We start from the raw sequence: 21,092 nt of genomic DNA on the forward strand, positions 1-21,092 counted from the left end.
GGGGGGGGGGGGGCGATTACCAATAAATAATTATGTCACAGGATTAATATTGCTTGCCGATAAACTGATCGGTCCTTAATGGCTTGTCAACTTTATATATATGTATATATATTATCCGATAAATAATTCCCACGCTTTCACGCACGTTTACCTAAATCGCAATAAATACTGATATTCGCAATAAATACAAATATTAGATATTTGCCAAATACTACAGTTCAAAGTGAAAAAACCTTTTTTCTTTGTACAATCATCATTTTTAATTAATTCTATCTAATATCACCCCGGTCATCCCTCGACAGTTTTCCCTGACATGTGAACCAGATTTATATTCACATATGTACACACGTGCTCGAATATTTTCTAATCCTATTTAATGCCTTCGTACTCGTACGTTGATTGGACACGGATCGATACCGGAAGTCCTTTTCGATTTTCCGATAATTATTTACATGGTTATATATATATATATATATACTTAATACGTGTGACAATGGACACGCTTTAGTTACCTCGTGACGTCACATATGTCAAAAGCTACATATTTCCAGCGTGCACGTGTATCCTCGTATGACGTTGCACACCTGGAACGTCATACCAGACGAGTGGGCAGTTGCGATTACATACGTGACTAGGTGTATATACAGTATACGTCATATGTGAACATAACGTATGATGCAACGGCTCCTATAATTTCGATATGCAATAAGACGCGTGGGTATTGGCACATATGCCGGGGACGAAAGGCTTCGTGAAAATTGACCGTAATGAAAATAATTTTAAATGATGTCAATAATTTAATTTTTTTTTTCAATTTTTTTTTTTTAAATAAGATCTGCATTTACGTTAAGACGTTTTTGGTCGTAACTTTTTAAATATTTTTTAATCGCCTTGCTCAATGAATAATATTATATCGTCTTGTTTACGCCAGGAGCGACTCTTACTGAGCGTCTTGCCGCGCCACGTGGCCATGGAAATGAAGGCAGACATTGCCGGCAAGCCGAAAGACACCATGTTTCATAAGATCTACATACAGAGGCACGAGAACGTCAGGTGTGTAATGTACCTTTAGGTTATTGACTAAGTGAATCAATTGAAAAAGTTATTGAATTCCTAGGCGCGTCAAGTCCCCCCGTCAAATCTTACTGTCATATCGTCGAAGGGAATAAGCCTGTATACTGAGTATCTACCCTTATCCAAAGTAAGCCACCCCCTTGTGCAATGTAATTTAAAGTAAAATCTGGCAGAGTCCTTTGTGGTTTAAAATAGGATCGGATGGATTTCTTAAATTTTTTTAAGCAAGAAACAACACCCTCAGATTTACCCTTAAAATTGAATTTCTTTTTGTTTCACAACTTTTTGCCATTACTTTAATTAACTTCCAGGGCATGCGCGTGGTATGGCAGACCAGATGGGTGTGCATTCCTTATGGGATAAAATAAAGGGCGCCCGGCACTGCAGGGTTTATTTAACGAGATCTTTTTATATCTTTTTCCTGGATAATACGTCGATTCGCTTATTTATCGCCGTTAACGTTTATTATTCAATTGTTTCAGCATCCTGTTTGCCGATATATGCGGCTTCACTTCTCTGTCCGATCAGTGCACTGCCGAAGAATTGGTCAGACTCCTCAACGAACTTTTTGCCAGGTGAGCGGAGAAGGTGGAAAAATGACACAGGAGAAAGAAAAGTTTCTTCTAACTTTTGTTAACGCACTCGTAACAATTCCCATGAAACTTTTTTCTTTTCTGCCTTCCTACTTCGTTCAGAAGAATTCAGGGGTTAATTGGCCGTGGCACGGTCGAGGTCACGCACGCTTATTATTCTACATATATATATATATATACATAGAAATTGCACCACCTGAAATTCTTTCTGTAACTTTCAAGTGTTCACTTTCATGAAAGCGACACGAAAAGACATCCCGCAGCTTGGTCGTTAGAGGAGAGTTGCACGAAAGTAACGGTAAATCTATTTTTAGACAAAAAATTCAAATTTCCATTCCGACAAGTATGACAAAAAAAGGGGGCGAGGGGGCATCTGCCGTAACTTTGCTCGAACAATGATTTCCAAATGGCTTTTGCACCTACTGAGATTCGACAGGAAATTTAGTTTACACCATCTCATTCGACCCCTCAGATCATCCCTCGCGGAATCTTATACTGGACCATAAGAAGGTTGAGAAAAAAGAAATTGAAACAACAAAAATACCTCCACTGGGTCAAAATGAATTTCCCGCCTAAAATCGTCCGACCGTTCGATGGGGTGTGTCGTATTTCAAGGGGATGAACCAATAATAAGGGTGGTTTCGTAAAAAAAAAAAAAAATCGAAACTCCCTAGAAAGTTTATTCGAAATCGAATGAAGAGCATTTTGGACAGACCAGACGTCATTAAGGGTTGCTGTTAGGTTACGTGCGGTTTAAAAAATTCAACCCTTGTCCAAGCCACGGGATATACAAACCATTAGGCTACCGGAGTCTGGCACGCGAGTAACATAATGCCAAATGCGGCTGAACGTGAGAACGAATCTGTAGGAGAAAACGTTGTAACATAAACGTCCGAGTGTAAAAATCGTGTTACCTCTCTGCTGATCTAGAAATAATAATAATAAACAACAACAATAATAATTCCTCTGGTGAGAAATTAATTACTATAATTTTATCTACGACCAAGCCGTACGTTATCCAGCTGCCTGAATATCTCATGACCATGTATACCCTCGTGATAAATAATGCCACTGTGCACTGTATTGTTTGCGATAACGTATGCGAATAATAAGCATATTAATACGAATAGCTAATAAATCATAATAAATCCTAATATACATATTAACCGTAGTGATGCTCGCTTAACGGCTGTACTCTTATGCAAAATCTACAGGGGGTTGAATTTCTGGTGAAATTAACGATAAGGGTTGTTTCTCAAACACCGTGTGTATATATATATATATATATATATATATATATATATATACACACACAATGTATATGCATGTAGAATCAGGCTATAGATGTTAACGGCAGGATTCGAGAGGGATGGCCTATGAGGTCAAAACCTTTGTGGAGCATCTAAGGGTCGATGATACCATTAATGGCGCCCTTAAATCTTATTAATAAACCCTTTAACATAATTGACCCGACGGGGGCAACGCAGCCAACCCTCCACGCCTTCTTACATCAAAGATACCTAAGGTAGCCTACCGTTATCTTATTTACGTAATATGTTAGCTACCTTAGCACGTCTAACGGGTGCTTCTATTAATATCCTGTCAGGACGACGCAACTTCCTCTTGCACGGGGATCCCATCTTCGTCCCCCCCTTTCCCCCTCCCTTCATCCTCCCTCACTCTAATTCCCTTTTCAAACCCTCTTAGCATTCTACTCCTGACTCGTTCGTATATTTATCAGTGCGACACGCATGACTGGAAAAACGTCACCCGGTATATATATATATTTCACGTAAAAGTATCCGACAGACCCTTTTACTTTGGTCTTCCTTTTAAGTTTAACTCTGCTTGAGCATCAGTCCGCGACTGTTTCAGGCCGATTCGGAAAGATCAATCAAATTTTCGTGACGTCACTCTTGTATGAAACTTTTATTAAAATTATTTCGGTGACTATGGTTATTGGGGTCGTACATTTTTTTTTTTTTTTTTTTTTTTTTTTTTTTTTTTTTTTTTTTTTGGGAAAAATTCACAAGGCGTCATCACGCTCGTTTACGTACGCATCGTTGTTATTGCTTTACGAATTTTTATACAGGAAAATTCTTAACCCTCATCACGTATCCGGCGTCACGGATTTGTGAATCTTGTAAATAGAATATTTTTTATGAAAAAAAGTGCAGGGGACTGATTTTTCGAAAAAAACAGAGTTCACCGAAGCGAGAACTTCATGGGGTTGTAGCCCCATGGAAATAGATCTTGAAGTAATATGACACTGTGATCTAGATCTTTCCTATGGTGCATGCAGTTTGTATGCTTGTTTACTCGTACGTGACCAAGTGCCATTTTGTTCAGGGGTTCGAGTGGAGATTCGAAGCTTTATGAATTCGTCGAGTTTTTAGGTATTGGAATTTCAATGGATTTACTCAGATGCATATAAGAGAAATTGCTAGGTATTCCTTTCTTTCATTTTACATCATATATGTATATATATATATATATGATACATATACATAAACACACACAGACTTTTTTGTTTATTTCTTTTTCCATTTCTCCCTCTTTCTCTCTCATCCACAATTCTCTCAAGTTACTAGCACGATATTGAATTTCTCAGTAAGGAAACAACTTCTTTGATTTGTCTTTCCTTATAAATTATATATATATATATATACACATATACTTCCCCTTCACCGTTACTTCTTCTATAAAAGCGTCATTTCTTCTTTCATCCTTTTAAACAGACCTGGGACACACCTTTAAGTCTCACCATGTTCGCAGTCAACGTACTGTCAAGACGTTCACTTTTTTTTCGCATTTACATACAAAAAAGAGTAACAGCTAAGTCATGTCTGACTTAGTCTTGAAGTTTTCTACTGGCTGTTTTTAAGCTTGTTCTGATTTCCTCTAGAGTGGCAACGTGAAAAAAATATAGTTCGAATTTTTTTTCCTCACCTTTTCTTCTTTTTCGTGTTTAGTTTTTCTAGGGATTTATTAATCCTTTGATTTTTTTTTCATTTGCCCCCCCCTCTCCCCCCCTCATCCCATTCAACTATTATTCTCGTTAAACGAAATTTGGACAATGACCAAGAGCCAACCCTTCCAACCTTATTTTGTAAATAAGGAAAATATTTCAAAACGAACGTCCGCTCAAGACCCGAACGATATTTATGAAGCTGTCAGACTTTCGTTATGGCCTCGTTGAATGGCGAAGCTCAGCAGCGACCACGTAGACGTATTGCAGAATTTCTCGTGGAACGATCCATCATATCCATTTGCCTTTGTATCAGCCATATACATATTTCATGATGGCGAACGATTTATAAGACATCGATTTTTATGTTTATGCGCAGCTTCTTTTTTTTTAACACTTTTCACAAAATCAACTTGACTCAGATACTACCTAAATACCATATATCATGCGTGGAAATTTTTAATTTTCATCGAACCATTGTTTTCCCTGGTGACATTTTTCCTGGGGATATTTTTATTTCACGTACCCTTTTTTTTCCAATTACCCATCGACCACTGCTTCGTTAAGGTTTGACGATCATTTCAAGAAGCTATCAACAAACACTTTTGATTTTCATAGTATATACAGCTTATCGGTCTGTATAGGTGATTGGAAAAACACTGACTTTAATATGCATACCACCCACTCAGAAATTCTCAGGGCGCCCGGGGCTTGTTTAAGGCCAGTTAATCCTTTGAGACTGACGAAATTTCTATCAAGGAGAAGCTTCGGCTGATTCAATGCGAACACAAACCTTGGCTCATCCTGTCTTAGGGTCCTGGAGTGTATTTTCGATCCTGACCCTTTTACGCCTTAGGGCGTACAAGTGCAAAGTTTAAGTAGTCGGAGATCCGAAGAAGTCAAAAAAAATCAATGTCAAAACAGTTAAAAGGATTTTTCGCAATTCAGATAGTCAATTTTAATTGATCTTTTTTATTTTGCAGATTCGATCGACTCGCCTCGGAACATCATTGTCTACGGATCAAACTTCTCGGTGATTGTTACTACTGCGTTTCCGGGCTACCTGAACCCAGACCAGATCATGCTCATTGCTGCGTGGAAATGGGATTGGACATGATCGATGCTATAACGTGAGTTCACATCAATTTCATGTTCTCTCGGTCTGGTACAAGTTTCAGGGAGTTAGATGGATACGCCAATGTTTAGATATATCTTCCTAATCATGCTGCTTGGATTTACATATGGTATATAATGTTACCATATATATGTATATGTATATCAATCTTCGTTGTGATCACAAAATTAATGGTTACCGTTTTCACTCAATTTCCCTAGGGACCTTTGTAACTTCACATTCAACAAATGCATTTGAATTTTGGCGCCGTTTTTGAGGAGCCATTTTAATTACTGTCCGCATAATTAGTTTCATCAATGACGTTGTTCAACGAAGTTTTGTAATGCTATGACGTCACTGGTTAATTATCCCAGGGAGAAACTCAGCCATAACTCATGAACAATTTGAATCCATAACCTCCCTGACCTATTGATTTGATCATGAGTGGAACTGGACCTGATTGATAGATACCTGTAAGGATCAATTATTGATTAAACGGGTATCCTCGATGCAAGGAAATTTCAAGATGGCGGCTGGAGGCTTGGTCCGAACCGTAATACAAAATAGCAGCTGTCAATTTCATTAAGTGTCAAATATTATATTTCTCTGTAGAGAATAAATAGGGGCTGCTCAATATTGATTCGACGTCCCTCGCCATGAGATACGTCAGCCAGCATTTTAATCCACGTTACGTCCGCTTCGTTGACGAATCTCTCAGCCGGAAGTTGCTATCCGGTATTACGGCAACGTTATTAGATGTGGCAATTAGATACTTGTATGTCTATAGGTAGCAGGACTTTCGTAAATTCGTTAGTTGGATCATTACCTGTATTTTTCATTCAGACGAATGTAGCTTGGTATGGTTATATTTGTTTTCTTCTTTACTTTCGTTTATTTTTCATTCTTAATTTGACCATGGCAGTAGATTTCTTTTTCACTTCGTCGTAGTTCATTATTTTTCTTTGTACAGTCTATTTCCATTGAATATACATTAAAGAAATATCTTTTATAGCCTCTATTGACTTCGTTCTCCTTTTTATTGTAGTGTCATAAAGAAATTGAAGTCTTCTAGAGAGAAAACCAAACCTAAAAAGCAAAAATACACGTCACTCACTGTTAATCCAAGTATATAAACTACCGGAGTCAATTAAATGATTAGTCAAACGAATGATGTACCGTATATTTGTTATTTATTCAAAAATTGTATATATATCTTTGACAGACTTGTCAGAGAAGTAATGGCGGTCGACGTAAACATGCGTGTCGGTATACATACCGGCAGAGTCCACTGTGGCGTCCTCGGTCTAAGAAAGTGGCAGTTTGACGTCTGGAGCAATGACGTCACCTTGGCTAACTACATGGAAAGCGGCGGCATACCTGGGTAAATACCTCGGATCGTCTCACAGTCCTGGTCGGTATACCGTGAAATAACAATGTTTCAGGCGCGTCCACATCACCAAGGACACCCTGGCTTGTCTCGACGGTGACTACGAGGTGGAGGAGGGTCACGGGGGAGACCGTAATTCTTACCTGCGGGAACACAATATCCAAACGTATCTTATTGTCCCTGGAGATACTTTCCGGGACACTACTACTTCGGGATTGAGAAAAGCATATCCTGTCAATGGTAACGTCTCCAAGGAGATGAGGGTGATGGGCCACGGTTCTCAGCATGGTAAACAATCAAAGTGAGCACTGTAATGAATTTTCATTAATCGAATTTTACCTCCAAGTGATTTATTGTAAGTATCAGTCAATTATGGTACTTAATTTATTTGCACTTTCTTCTGTCTGTGGATTTACTCTTGAGCTTTCTTTTTTATTATATACTATTCTCATTTCACGCAGATTGGGATTTGGCGAGACTGTCGAGTGCGAGAAGGATCCCGAAGACGAGGTCAATGAATACCTTATGAGAGCCATCGACGCCAGGAGTATTGACCGACTTAGAGCTGAACACTGCACCCCTTTTATTTTGACTTTTAGACGACCTGACATTGAGGACAAGGTAATAGGATTTTTTTTTTATTTTCATACACATCCCAGTAATCACGATATTATATGTGACACACCCGTTAGATTACAATGTCACCGTCATTTGTGTAATGTCAATGAACTAATTGAGGATATAAGAGTACCAAAGGGTGCCATTTTTGGGGTGAAAATTATGCAGAGTTTAAAATTTATAAAAATAATAATTCACAAAAAATTTTCTAATCTTTTTTTTTTTTTAGTATTCTCGTGAACGGGACCGGATGCTGTCTGCTTATTTTGTGTGTTCCGGTTTTGTCTCCGTGATCATCGTCATCGCCATTGCGATAACTCTTCCAGGGTAAGCAGACGTTTATTAATTGTTCCGATTCGTTTTTTATCTTAAAATAAAGTAGTCGTCAATAATGATATTCGTAGGTGAATTCAATAATGAATTTTTTTTAATAATATTTAATATTCTTTTTTCAGTACGGTCTACTTTTACGCCTGCACTGCAGTCAACATCCTGATAATCACCCTGGTCAATGGAATTTTATTGGCTGAGAAGAACGAGGTAAAAATCAAGAAACCCCATCAACTGGAGTACAAAAATCCTTCATCCCCTTGTCCCAGCTGTGCAACCTTAGTACTCCTTAGGGTGAACGTATGCACATACGACGTCCATATGGTACCTACAGTATGTTGTGCCTCATCGACCTGGTTGACTTTTTTTGGAAAGCTGCCATTTTCTCTTAACCTTGACGAAATGGCAAGTTTCCAGGTTAACCACGATGCCATCGATCTTTCCTGTATCTTATCCTCTTGGGACTCGTTTGAAAATCTTTTGGAACTTCAGGGAAACCTGTGACACGCAGATACATATATGTACGCGAACACGTGTTCAAATTTGAAAAAACAGAAACTTTTGTGCCAAGATAAATGCTGCTCGTGGGAAACGTCTCATTTGTTCTGGTACGACGTCTCTTTGTCTTTCTTTTTTTGTTCCTGTATTACGACGACACTGTCCTTTTCTCTCTGATCTCATCCCTAATCCAATCCACGATAACAGACAAATTTGCATTTTCAGACAATCAGATTTTGAGATCATTAGAAAATTTTAAGACTTGTCGAAGTTCGAGTTGTCCATGTCCCACTGTACCATGACGTGGCTTTTACTTTGTACGCTGTTAAAATAATGAACTGACAGTTTGCCATGGCAAAAGTTATCAGTTTATGCGATACATTAAAAAAAAGTCTCCCTTAAGATTAATACTTTTAAGCATTCTCACGAACTTGTTAAAATTTAATGCGCATCCTCTCACGCTAAATATTCTTTTAATTTAAGGCGGTACCACAATGGGTGCGAAGCATGTCGCTTCAGATTTTCGAAAATCGAATAGTCGCTCAAAGCATAGCGTCGACCATCGTTTTCTTAACGTTCATCACAGTGCTTTCACCACTGGTAAGTATTTGTTTTTATTAATAAAAATTTTCCAATATTTCCAAAACTCCAAATGTGTAATCAAATAACAATGTGAAAACCAAAATCCAAAAACTGAAATTCACGTTAGCCAATAAATCTAAAATGTTGAAGTCAGTAATTAATGAATTGAAAGCAAAAAAAAAGGCAGAAAATTTAATCAAAATTTCACATGAGTTTCGCTCAAATCATTCTTTCTCAATAATTCATTTAAGGAACCCTCGATAGACGCGAGACTTCGTAAACTAACTTAATCTGACAGCCCGTTCCATTACCCCATAAAACACATTGACCTTTAATGGTAAACCGGAGTATTCGCGATGGCCGAGATGTCCCATAAATTACATAAGCCATGAAAATTTTGTCGAGATACACGATACGAGGAAGTTCACGCCTCGACCAAGCTGTAAAGTTTTATCAGGATATCGATAAATCTTCTGGGGGTGATTGGATCCTCAAAGTCACGACACATTTGGGCCAGAGCCATACGAGACTCTTGGTCTTCGTACCAACCGATGGTAACCAGGATCCTACGGGAAATTGAAAAAGTGTTAAAGAAAACTAAAGATACGTGGATAAGGAATGACGATGAGAGAAAGAGAGAAAATCGTGATAAAAAAAGTAAGGCTAGGGATAAAAAAGTATATACATTTACACGCAAGACCTAGTACAGTCCCGGAGTCCTTACCTATGTACAAACTATATATCTATATGTATACAGGGTGTCTCAAAATTACCTGACCAACGGGGTATGGCGGTGTTCGGGAGGCACCACTGATCACGAAAATGACCTTCCTTTTATCCGGAAGGTCATAGTTTTTAAATGGGAGCAGGTCAAAGTTGACCAATCAGAGAGAGGCTTCAAGAGAAACGTAAGCACCTGCGAACTCTGAGTTTTCTTCCCTTGCTTTTGTTTCTCGGTGGCTTCGGGCAGGATGACGTCAGCCGAAGACATGCCTACTGGAAACAAGAAACAAGCTACCGAGAAACAAAAGCGAGGGAAGAAAACTCAGAGTTCGCAGGTGCTTACGTTTCTCTTGAAGCCTCTCTCTGATTGGTCAACTTTGACCTGCTCCCATTTAAAAACTATGACCTTCCGGACAAAAGGAAAGTCATTTTCGTGATCAGTGGTGCCTTCCGAACACCGCCATACCCCGTTGGTTAGGTAATTTTGGGACACCCTGTATACACAGAGAAATGCTCGTCCGAACGGAGAAAGACAATAAAAAACAAATGATAATAGTTTTTCTCCGTTTCAGGTCACTCTAGAAGGAAGCGACGCCTGTACCAATAACACTTTACTATCCTCCACGGAAAGTCTGGACAATTACACGGTTACGGTAGAAAGTATAGATGGCAGCACTGGCGTGTGCTACTATATATTGTTCTTGGACGTAAGTCTCTACATATATATGTATGTACATACAGGACAATAAAGTCAGCGGATGCTCTTAGAGTTTCGTAAACAAGTATAAAAAGTCCTGTTAGTCTGTACGATATACATTGAGAGAACGATATGAGGCGGATGGGAAGAGAAAAAAGATTGTCGAAAAGTCTGGAATGTCTGATTCGAGGGATTTAGATATTCGCAGGAGACTCAGAATACGAGGTAAAGTTGTAAGCTCTGAGATTTCCTTTTGCTCTTTTTAGCTGTTCCCAGTGCTGGTGATGCTGGTGATGGTAAACTGCGCCGTTTACCAGATACTAACCTCAGTCTTCAAGGTTGCCGTTCTGAGTGTAGTGGTCGCCTGTTACCTGAGTGTCAGCATCTATCAGGCTTTGAACGAAGAGGACGACATAGAGCCAGTAGGTCGTTGGTTATCCGGAGTCCTGGTGGTATTCTTCATGGCATTTTTAGTAGCTCATTCCCAGCACACGGAAGCCACCTACAGGTTGGACTTCCTGTGGAAGCTTCAGGCAACGGAGGAAAAAGAAGAGATGGAGCACCTAAAGGCCTATAATCAAAAATTATTGGCTAATATACTTCCGGAACACGTGGCAGCCCATTTTCTCTCGACAGTCAATTCCGACGTGAGTTCATCCACTTTGTTTCATGAAGATCCTGTCATCGTCTTGGAAAAAAACAAAATAGAGAGAGATGACGTGAATGATCTAATTTAGCAGGATCAATAATTCAAAAACATTATTGTAAGTTTCATCCCTTAGGAACTCTATCACGAACAGTGTGATTTCGTCTGCATAATGTTCGCGTCAATCCCGAACTTCTCCGAGTTCTACATCGAGCTGGAGGCGAACAACGAGGGCGTCGAGTGTCTCAGACTCCTGAACGAGATTATCGCGGATTTCGATGAGCTCCTGGCCGAAGAGCGGTTCAAGTATATCGAGAAGATCAAGAGCACGGGAGCAACGTATATGGCAGCATCCGGTTCGTGTTACCAAGCCATTTGTTCCACGTATAGTAATGAAACTTGTAATTGATGGATAGATCTCGTGGGATAACAATTTATATTGCTCCGACAGGTCTCACCAGGAACACCTGCGACATGAAGGACTTCAAGCACGTCACGGCTATGGCTGATTACGCACTTAGAATTCGCGAGCAATTGGCCTACGTGAACGAACACAGTTTCAATAATTTTCGCATGCGAGTTGGCATCAATATAGGGCCAGTGGTGGCGGGGGTTATAGGCGCCAGGAAGCCGCAGTACGATATCTGGGGAAACGCGGTGAACGTAGCTTCTAGGATGGATTCCACAGGAGTCCTAGATGGGATCCAGGTGACAAAGGAGGTCTGCGATATTCTAAATGCGAGAGGATATCCCTTAACCTGCCGAGGACCTATTCAGGTGAAGGGTAAGGGTAGTATGGTTACCTACTTTCTGGACGGGCCACGGGATCCATCAAAGGCTGAGGATTCTGCTACAGCTGGCAAGAACAGTACGAACAACAATACAAACGTAATCGATAAAGTCTCGCCGAGCAATGGCATATCCCTTTGAATTCGAATGTCCTAATCAATCAACGATTTTTACTAACATCCAATGTATAATCGTATCTTATATGCTATAACGTAGCACATAACGTAATTTGGCGATGTTTAGTTACGGTACTAATGGAATCTGCACTACCGGCCGAGCGAGAAGAGTAGTGCGCTTCATTAGTCATTACTGTACTCTACTTTACCGGCCACCGTGTCGATAACACAGAAATTCTGGTGAATACATGGGCAACGGATGGTCTAATGGCAATTTAGAACCTTTCAAGAGATTCCAGGACATTGAATTTCTAGAATTAATGTCATACAAACTTTTACTGAATGCTTAATGTACGATCAATGCTTAACTATGAAACAAGCTTGGGTCACTGTGGTAACAGTTTCGCAATGTTAGCGGGTTCTCTCTTCAAACACATAGAGCAGCGGTTGCTCCCGGAGGGTCCGATCGGTGTCCTGGGAGTTCCGTTAAATTTGCGTATGGTCAGGGAAACGAAATAAATGCTCCAGGAAGTTCTGAATGGTTTTCGTGCGCTCGTTCGTGTTAACCATTTTTTTTCTCGGCCGGGAAAGACGAACCTCCTATCTTTTATCCGTCATCTTCACGCATGAGCGTCTCCTCGACAGAAATATTCTTATACTTTAGGAACTAGATAAGTAAATTTCGAATAGTCTGTAAGAGCTCAAGGGATCCTTCCACGTGTAGTTGTCACGCGCTCTTTATTATATAGTATGTACTTAGAATGATCGTGCGAATTATAATTATATAAATAATATTATAGTGACTGCCGTTGTCATAGGATTTATTATGAATGACCGTGATAATTTTTACTATACTTTTCTTGTTTCCTTTATTTTAGGTAAAAATAGTTGTATAATTAATAAGGAAAATGCGAATGACGATTGTTTCATCGATATATATATATATTTTTTATTCAATGATGTGCACTCATTTAGTTAGAGCGTGCGTGAGAGCTGTTGGAATGATTTTTCAAATTTTGAATATTTTTTTAAAAAATGACATTCCATTAGGTTTTTACGATTCTCTAGTACGAATACAATAAGGAAATCGCTAAGATGTACCAAATATTATATTACTGAAGCGCGCCTGGTGCGTCATGTAAATGCATATTTTTAGAGAGAGATCAATGGGGTTCAGACATGGATTCACTTTTTCTTCGAACTCGCGCCTTATCATAAATATTTATTATGTTTGCGTGCCAAATTCGCGAGATCGTTGTTCTCCCTTCTCGAATCTCTACCTTACCGACTGACAATTCAGTGAGCAACCGCACAAGAATCAGAAAAAGTAAAGTCATACTATAACAGTAATTCTATTTTCAATCGCTCAGGACGATCTTACAGTAACCTATTACATATTATTTTTTCATACTTCTTTTTCCAAATTCTGATAAATCGCTTTGCCTGATGCGCCGCACGAACTCCTACGATTCTCTCCGAACTAATTCTAGTCAATATAAGAAATGCGTAAAGTCAAAAAACAGAGTGAAACTGACGAGATGGACGAAGTATCGGAAGACTTTAAAGGGTTGATATGTAAGACCAAAAAAAAACAAAGAAATGGTTACAAGTTACAATACAACGAAACCGTGAGAAAAGAGATGGATCAAAAATCGTAACGAGGAGGAGTGCGATTAACGATGTGAATGATAAAGAGGAAAGTTAAAAGAAGATTCTATAAAAATACACGATGGCGGATGCACGCTTACGAACGGTTCAGAAAGAAAGGGACCACGGAGTGTTAATATATATTAAGTTATTTGATAAGAGACAAAATTTAAAGTGAGGCATAACAAGACGCATAGTTCATCCTTGGCTGTAACAAAGGTATATAGGTATATATATATATATATACACATATACATATAAAGAAAGTGAAAGTGAAGAAGATAACAAAAGAGATAGTGAAAACAAATTGTGTATACGGTATAAGGAATGATACAGGTGTGTAACATGTGCTATGAATTATAATAGCTAAATTATTTTATAGGTAGCGTTATTTATTAATACGTACACAGGATGCGTATTATTATTATACTATAGATAGATTGATAATTAAAGAGACATCTAGCTAATGTAAAATAATCCAGGAGCATGCGAGTATGCCTGCAATAACGAATATTTAAAAAAATTATTTAAAAAAGGCACATACTGTACGTACCTTCGTAAACGTTGTCTCTGCGTTTCGATGTTCTTTCTGGCAGGTCCATTGTCTATACGTAAATATACTATAGATATAACTGTATACTAAGTTGAATGATACGATTTGAAAAATCGAGCCATGCGGAACGTCGTACTCCAGCATTTCCAAAATCGTAACATCCTCCCAGGCAAATAATTTAAGCACAAAGGAATTTGGATGCAGTGAGTGACAAAGAAGATCCTTGTACTATAGAATGTACCGTGTGAATACATACTAATTATAATTAGTCTCAGTCAATTTAATTCCACTTATGCAAAGCGTCAGTAATCATTCCTGGACAGGGGCAATGACAATTTTTAATAGACATAAATTGATTTCATGAGGAAATTACGAGAGTTTGGGAATATTGGATGAATTGTTCGATTAGTGGTTGATTCTGAAAGAAAAAAAATAAATTGGTTAGACATTTGTCTTATCTCGATGTAATCGGTCAGTTCTGAGATGAATTACAGGAACTTGAACTTGATTGCTGAAATCACATGGTTCGAGGTCACTTGATTGTCACACATAATGTTAAATTATGCTTCGAAACTAATGCCGAATAAATAACACGCGTGATTAATATCATATCACCAGACAAATCATGTAGAGTCAAATATGTCAAGTCATTTCCATTAATATACCGAAGATACTTATTAATGCGTTTTGCGAGAAGTTCTCAGATCGATAGTCAATATAATAAGGAGCGGATGAGTATTGAGTATGTGTATCGATTAGTCGTAACAATTGATCGTAAACGCAGTTATGAAAGGAGAAAAGAAAATATTCTATGTATCTTTATTGGCCTAAACCGAATCTGTATTGAACACACATACCTACTATACAATGCGATTCCAGGACAAACATTTTCTCATTAAATATACGAAATACAATTTTTATTAAAAAAAAAGGAACAATACATTAATTATTATTTACTTGGCCTTATATTTCCTCAGTGAATTCCGACGAGTTCAATTTAGACACATTGGATAGGATACCTTCAGAATGTTCACCTGAGTATCTGAGAGAAGAAAATTAGCTGGTCGGGTATTCTGAAGTTAACCGTGTATGTAATAAGACATTCAAGAATAGATAGTGGTAATTACAGATAATTTTGTATTTTCTGTTGTTTAACTACAATTCTCCTTCGCGTCCGTAATTTCTACTGGTATCACGTGGGAAGTAATTTTGGCGAACAGCCAATGAAAATCGATACAAGTCCATCACGTGACAAAGTGCGCATGCGCACAATTCGCATACACTTCAGTCTGAAGAGTAAAGCGGTAATGGGAACACGTGGTACTCAAGTAGCTGCTGGTGAAAATGAGATAAAATGAGTTCGAACCGTTACAAGAAGACATTTAACGACAAATGCTTTAACGTGTGTCTTGGAATAAAATAAGTCCCGTTAGTTTTTCCATTAAATTGACGTATAACGAGGTGTTCAAACATAACCGGTATGCTTGGTGCAAATCAGGTAAGATTGTGTAATGCATTGAGAGAAGACAGATGTCATCATATGGAGATTAAAAAAAAACGCGCCAAAACTTACTGATACCATCTCTATCGTTTACTGATAAATTGTGATATCCAATTGAGCCAAATATTATTTGAATTGACCGGTATATTATACATTTGAACAGGTTTAGTATTGCCGTAACCTGTTCTGACCCCTTTTTATACAAAGAATATTCTATACAGGAAGGAGTAAACCTTCGACTCCCGCCAAACCTGTATACATGTACACGGTGATCATAGAATATTTCACGAAGTGGCAGCGTCGCGGCGACTGACTGCAAAACTTGTCTAATCTTTTCTTGTTTTTATCTTAACTCGGTCTATAAGTGCTTGACACTTCGTAACAGAACTATTGAGTGAAGATCTACTTCGCGATTACTAACCGTTTAATTGAACCGAATATTATGCAATGATAGACTTTATGAAGATCAATCACTGTAATGTGTTATACATTAAATGAACATATATCGAAGCAAACGTATATTACAAACTTTTGATCGCTTTAGGCAATACTAATGACGTAAAGTTCACAGATAAAAGATTATGTCGTAATTATTTCAATTCACGTAATTTCTGCTTTACTTTCTTTTTTAATTAGCTCTGCAATAACAAGTGTGTAATGTGTAGACGATGGTGTCGAATTACCATGACGTATTATTCAATATTGCTTTTGATTACCTGATGTTATTATTTAATCTTATCAAAAATATCCACTTTATTTCTTTTGGATGAAATAATTTAGAAGTGATATTCGAGTATTATATGTGCTACTTTATTACACTGGCACATTTTATATGTATATTAATTGTGCATTGTATTGTTTATAGCACTGAATAATACCACTACATGAGTATGAGGTTAACTACACAATTGATATCAAATGTCTGCTGCAAATATTACCGGACGCTAGAAATTGGAGAAGACTTGGCACAAGCATAGCAGAAAGCGCATTCCTCGTGGACAATGAAAACCTGTGACATTTTATTATAATAACTAAAGTCTGAAATCAGTTGTTATCATCGTTTTGTCACGTAAGGATCATCATGAGTCTAACATCAGCAGAGTCTACGGTAAGTCCTCGTTTTTTTGAGAATTTGAATTTTAAAAATTCCCGCTCTACGGAGGCGCATATAGACCCGGTGTTTAGAGTGAAAATTAATAAAGTTTTATTAATTGTTTGTTATAGAATTCACTGTTAGATCCAATTGTGTATTTTCGTAAACCAAATTATTTTTCATAAAAGTTAAATGATGTTGTGTAAGAATTATTTCTGCAACTTGTTTTCAACTTGATAACCGTCTTGTTTCGTTAGCTTGCTGTCGTGTGCTTTCGTACATTTCGAAATTGACTAACAGTACTGAGAATGACTGTTTCTCTTAGGATGGATAGAAATACATTTGAAAAGCATGACATTCCTCTAAATACTGAGTTATGGACTTGAGAACGTAGCTTTATATATATGTGAGGATTATTGTTGTAAAGGTCGCTTAACAAACACATAACAGCTGACCAGTGATGAACCTTTACTAGTCTAGTGCATTTATCAATGAACCAGTAACCAGGAGTTCAAAGATCATGATTAGAAGACATTATTTAGGTCATTCATAGCGCGATAGCACGGTTATTATTTAACAATTTATATAGACAATGACTTGATTAAACAAAATCTGCTTGACTACATTATTAATAGAACATTGGTTTTGTTCAAGATATACATAAGAAGTAAGATAAAGCTGTCTATAAAGCAGCAAAGTTATTACATGAAAAATGCTAGAGTTATTCAATAAATGAAAAAAGGGAAAAGGATTAATTGTTCTCTATATTCTTTCTTCAGCTAGGTCAGATGAAGGTACAGTCTCCTGAAAGATGGTGGGAAAAATACTTTGGATGGCTCACACATGTATCAGTAGAGCCCACTATGTGGCTATATATGATGGCTTTTATGATAACATCAGTAGTCGAACAATCTTTCTTCGTTTATAAGTCCTGTCGTGTCGATCATGGATTTTCTGAAGAGACATGTCGTAATATCAGCAGCAATTCTACATTAAACGCCATAGTGCAGGTACAATTTAGATTAGTAATTTACTATTACGATGACTATGATGTTTATAATCATTTTTCTTCATTGTTATCAGTAATACTGCAATTTAGATAAGACTTTCCTTATAATCCAGATAATTTCTCTCTAGTAATTTTCCTAAGTATCGTAAATCTTTTAGACCTAGAGATGAAAAGAAGTTATTCTTTTGATTATTATTTGTTAATTAATTATAAATGCTAACAGATTATATGCTTTACTTTTTGTTGTATGCAGGTCACTGTCTCAGAATTTCATCAATGGAACAATATTGCTGGTCACATAGTGCCGATTATTCTGGCAATGTTTTTTGGCAATTGGAGTGATCGGCGTGGAAGAAAGTTACCATTGATTGTTGGGCTTTTTGGCAAACTCATTTATTCTCTCATGATTGTAGTGAATTCATTGATGGACACTTGGAATTTAAATATGGTGGTATACACTGCTAGTTTACCAATGGGAATCTTAGGTGGTGATGTTGCCATTTTCGCATGTTGTTTTGCATACATATCAGACGTGTCTTCGTTGAAGCAACGAACACTTAGAGTGACAATATTAGATGTAGCATATCTCAGTACAATGCCAACAGGTTAGTACGTGCACAATTATTTTATTGAATTCAAGTATTACAATTTTTTGTTAAATATATTTTTAGGTATTGCCCTGGGTTCGTATCTGTACAACAACGTTGTGAATTCTTCCTATACCATAATGTTTGTTATCAATTCATCATTACTGGTGCTCTCGATTATTTATTCAGCAGTCAGGCTAAAATGTAGAACCACTGACCATCAGCAACCACTTGCCGGTGTCAATATTTTTACTGACTTCTTTGATCTGAAGCATGTAATTGCAACTCTTAAAACTTTAACCAAACCTAGACGAAATTCTGGTAGACTTCACTTATGGATACTGCTACTCGCCATGGCTCTTTATACTTTTCAACGTGATGAAAAATCTATGAGTTATTTGTACACACAATTGACTTTCCAATGGGACGTTGCTTCCTTTAGTCAGTTTCGCACGTATCAGTCATGCTTATTTGTAGTAGGTGCGTATAATTCTAGTAAAAATAATTCTAATACACTGTATTTTATGTAAACATTTTTTTGTTGAAATCTTTTTTTTTGGTTAGCTGTACTTATTGCTGTCCCTATTTTAAGCAAACTAATTGGACTCAGAGACACCATAATAGTGGTTATCGGCGCATGTGCACATGCTAGTGGAAGAGTCATATTTGCTCTAGCTGAGATACCAGAATTATTTTACGTCGGTAAGTACAGTACAAATTGGATTCAAAAGATTAAGTAAAATACTTAATTTCATTTTTACATTTTTCACAGGAGCTACTATCGCTGCACTCGGTCCAATTGTGGCACCAGCGCTGAGATCGATGACTTCAAAATCTGTGCCGATGCATGAACGAGGTACAGTCAGATAACTTTTATAATTGATTTGACGAGCGGATATCCATACTTACAAGTAAATAAATTCCTCTAATAGGAAAAGTCTTCGCGATGCTGTCAATCTGCGATACCGCAGTACCACTCTTCAGTGGAATTTTATATTCACAACTTTACAATGCAACAATCAACACAGCTCCTAGTTCTATTTACTGGCTGACCTTTTCTACTCAGATTGCTGTTCTTCTTCTTATACTGTATGTAATGTATTGGTTACGATTATAAACATAACGTCAATTCATCATTGAAGATCAATGTCATTTATAATTCTCCATTAATCTTTTTTCAGGTTAATTCACGTCTCTCCTGGATCCAAAAGCTTGGATCACGAATTTTCAGAAGAAAATGATTCTGGTGAATCAGCGTTGAATTCCAGAAGGGAATCACTGGAAGCAGTAAACTGATGAATCCCATAAATTCGTAGAATACATTATATTTTTGCCAATCAAGGCACTAGGAATAATTATTACATTAATTATGTACAATTATTTGTACAACTTTGTTATGTGCGATGCATATTTATATTAGTAACGATATCAGTGCCTCGTTGTGACTTATATGTATTATCCTGAATGACAATTATGGATACATGATCATTGTATAATGACATGGTGAACCTTTTTTGCTCAAAAGAATTCCATAGATAAATTAACTTAAAAGTGTCTAAAACTAAGTTATAGTATTTTAATGTGGAGACTGTATAATCATTTATGACATACAATTATAGATCATACAATATAAACTAAAGACTTGAATATATACATAGTCGTTAACTATTCTGAATGAAAGATTTCATCGTTACAGAAATAAACATTAGTATCCATCATTGCGGATATGATAAAGAAAATATGTTTATTCTTTTCACCTCTATTATAGTACTCACTGTAGCATCTACTATATTTAAATATTATTGGCTAGCAAGTAGTAAAACTATTATTGGCAGTAAGCAAATGAGTGTCTTCCTGTTACAATCAAAATGATCCAAGTAATATGTAGGAACCAACTGATAAGAGTCTTCTAAGGTTGTGATTGGTTCCTTTATGTTGTAGTATTATTGTAGAGGGGGAAGAAACTAGTTGCATACTTTGTTTAAGTAAAATCTTTTCGATTTTTCTAAATATCAAGAGACTCGGTCGAGTCTCGCGCCAAGTACAGGCAACCGGCTGTACAGGGCGCAGCGCGCCGAGACTCTTTACTCGAGTCAACTCCTTATACCTGTGTTTGGAACGAAATATCTTATAAACCGTTATATATGAGGAAAAGTTATTGATACATTCACTATAGGAATTGAAGGTTCTGAAGCGATTCCCACCAAGTTCAATACGATTAGTGTACGAGATCAGGGCGTATTGAAATGGCGAGCGAGATGATTTTATTTCAGTTCCGTCGTCGTCGTCTTCGCACGTCCATCGCATTTTTTACACGACAGATGGCGCTGACTGCTGTGCCTTCTTTACCTATTTGTACTCTGGATGGTGTTGGTAATTTACGAATACACAACACAATCAAATACACTTTGTACGTGAAGCTACCGTTCACACCGAATTTCCAGTTGACATAAGGCTGCTTTCACAATAGTATAGAATTATTAAGGCTTTCATCTGGAGCGCGTGTGTATGCGTGTACGTATGTGCGTATGTGTGTGCTTTAACATAGTTCCTCGTACTTTAGGTGA

The 21,092-nt window shown here is 37.5% G+C and overlaps 2 protein-coding genes and 2 long non-coding RNA genes across 10 annotated transcripts in view; 2 read left to right on the forward strand and 2 right to left on the reverse strand.

The window, feature by feature from the left end:
* Positions 1–15,270, forward strand: part of LOC107270651 (adenylate cyclase type 6) — a 65,594-nt gene extending 50,324 nt beyond the window's left edge. For 2 of the 3 annotated variants that reach the window (XM_025088009.1, XM_025088008.1), the window contains exons 8-20: positions 932–1,053; positions 1,557–1,649; positions 5,619–5,765; positions 6,972–7,130; positions 7,192–7,437; positions 7,598–7,757; positions 7,984–8,081; positions 8,210–8,294; positions 9,066–9,182; positions 10,460–10,594; positions 10,851–11,231; positions 11,367–11,586; positions 11,682–12,160. In XM_025088009.1, coding sequence (XP_024943777.1) covers positions 932–1,053; positions 1,557–1,649; positions 5,619–5,765; positions 6,972–7,130; positions 7,192–7,437; positions 7,598–7,757; positions 7,984–8,081; positions 8,210–8,294; positions 9,066–9,182; positions 10,460–10,594; positions 10,851–11,231; positions 11,367–11,586; positions 11,682–12,160 — 2,442 coding nt within the window. Of the gene's footprint in view, positions 1–931; positions 1,054–1,556; positions 1,650–5,618; positions 5,766–6,971; positions 7,131–7,191; positions 7,438–7,597; positions 7,758–7,983; positions 8,082–8,209; positions 8,295–9,065; positions 9,183–10,459; positions 10,595–10,850; positions 11,232–11,366; positions 11,587–11,681 lie in introns of all 3 variants that reach the window. The other variant, XM_025088010.1, reaches the window with a different exon arrangement.
* On the reverse strand, positions 5,775–7,041 carry LOC112494797. Its single transcript, XR_003060632.1, has 3 exons — positions 6,926–7,041; positions 6,576–6,835; positions 5,775–6,220 (listed from the first exon to the last, which is right to left on the reverse strand). It is a non-coding gene; the product is annotated as an uncharacterized LOC112494797 (long non-coding RNA).
* Positions 14,635–21,092, reverse strand: part of LOC107270654 — a 37,971-nt gene continuing 31,513 nt past the window's right edge. Inside the window, exon 3 of the long non-coding RNA XR_003060628.1 lies at positions 14,635–14,753. This is a non-coding gene — a long non-coding RNA (uncharacterized LOC107270654). The remainder of the gene's footprint in view (positions 14,754–21,092) is intronic.
* Positions 15,638–20,264, forward strand: LOC112494794 (proton-coupled folate transporter). Of its 5 annotated transcripts, none has more exons than XM_025088011.1 (9): positions 15,638–15,833; positions 16,702–16,944; positions 17,709–17,939; positions 18,192–18,543; positions 18,610–19,005; positions 19,090–19,227; positions 19,298–19,381; positions 19,458–19,614; positions 19,707–19,956. In XM_025088011.1, exons 2-9 carry the CDS (start codon positions 16,918–16,920, stop codon positions 19,819–19,821), a joined length of 1,500 nt encoding a protein of 499 aa, XP_024943779.1. In that variant the 5' UTR covers positions 15,638–15,833; positions 16,702–16,917; the 3' UTR covers positions 19,822–19,956. The 5 variants fall into 5 exon arrangements, with proteins under 5 accessions (XP_024943779.1, XP_024943781.1, XP_024943783.1 ...); XM_025088013.1 differs by lacking the exon at positions 15,638–15,833 and adding an exon at positions 15,991–16,394 and having other exon boundaries at positions 19,707–20,264; XM_025088015.1 differs by lacking the exon at positions 15,638–15,833 and adding an exon at positions 15,991–16,352 and having other exon boundaries at positions 19,707–20,264.

The sequence above is a fragment of the Cephus cinctus genome, unplaced genomic scaffold (genome assembly GCF_000341935.2).
Source record: "Cephus cinctus unplaced genomic scaffold, Ccin1 Ccin1_scaffold0806, whole genome shotgun sequence".
Taxonomy (NCBI): domain Eukaryota; kingdom Metazoa; phylum Arthropoda; class Insecta; order Hymenoptera; family Cephidae; genus Cephus; species Cephus cinctus.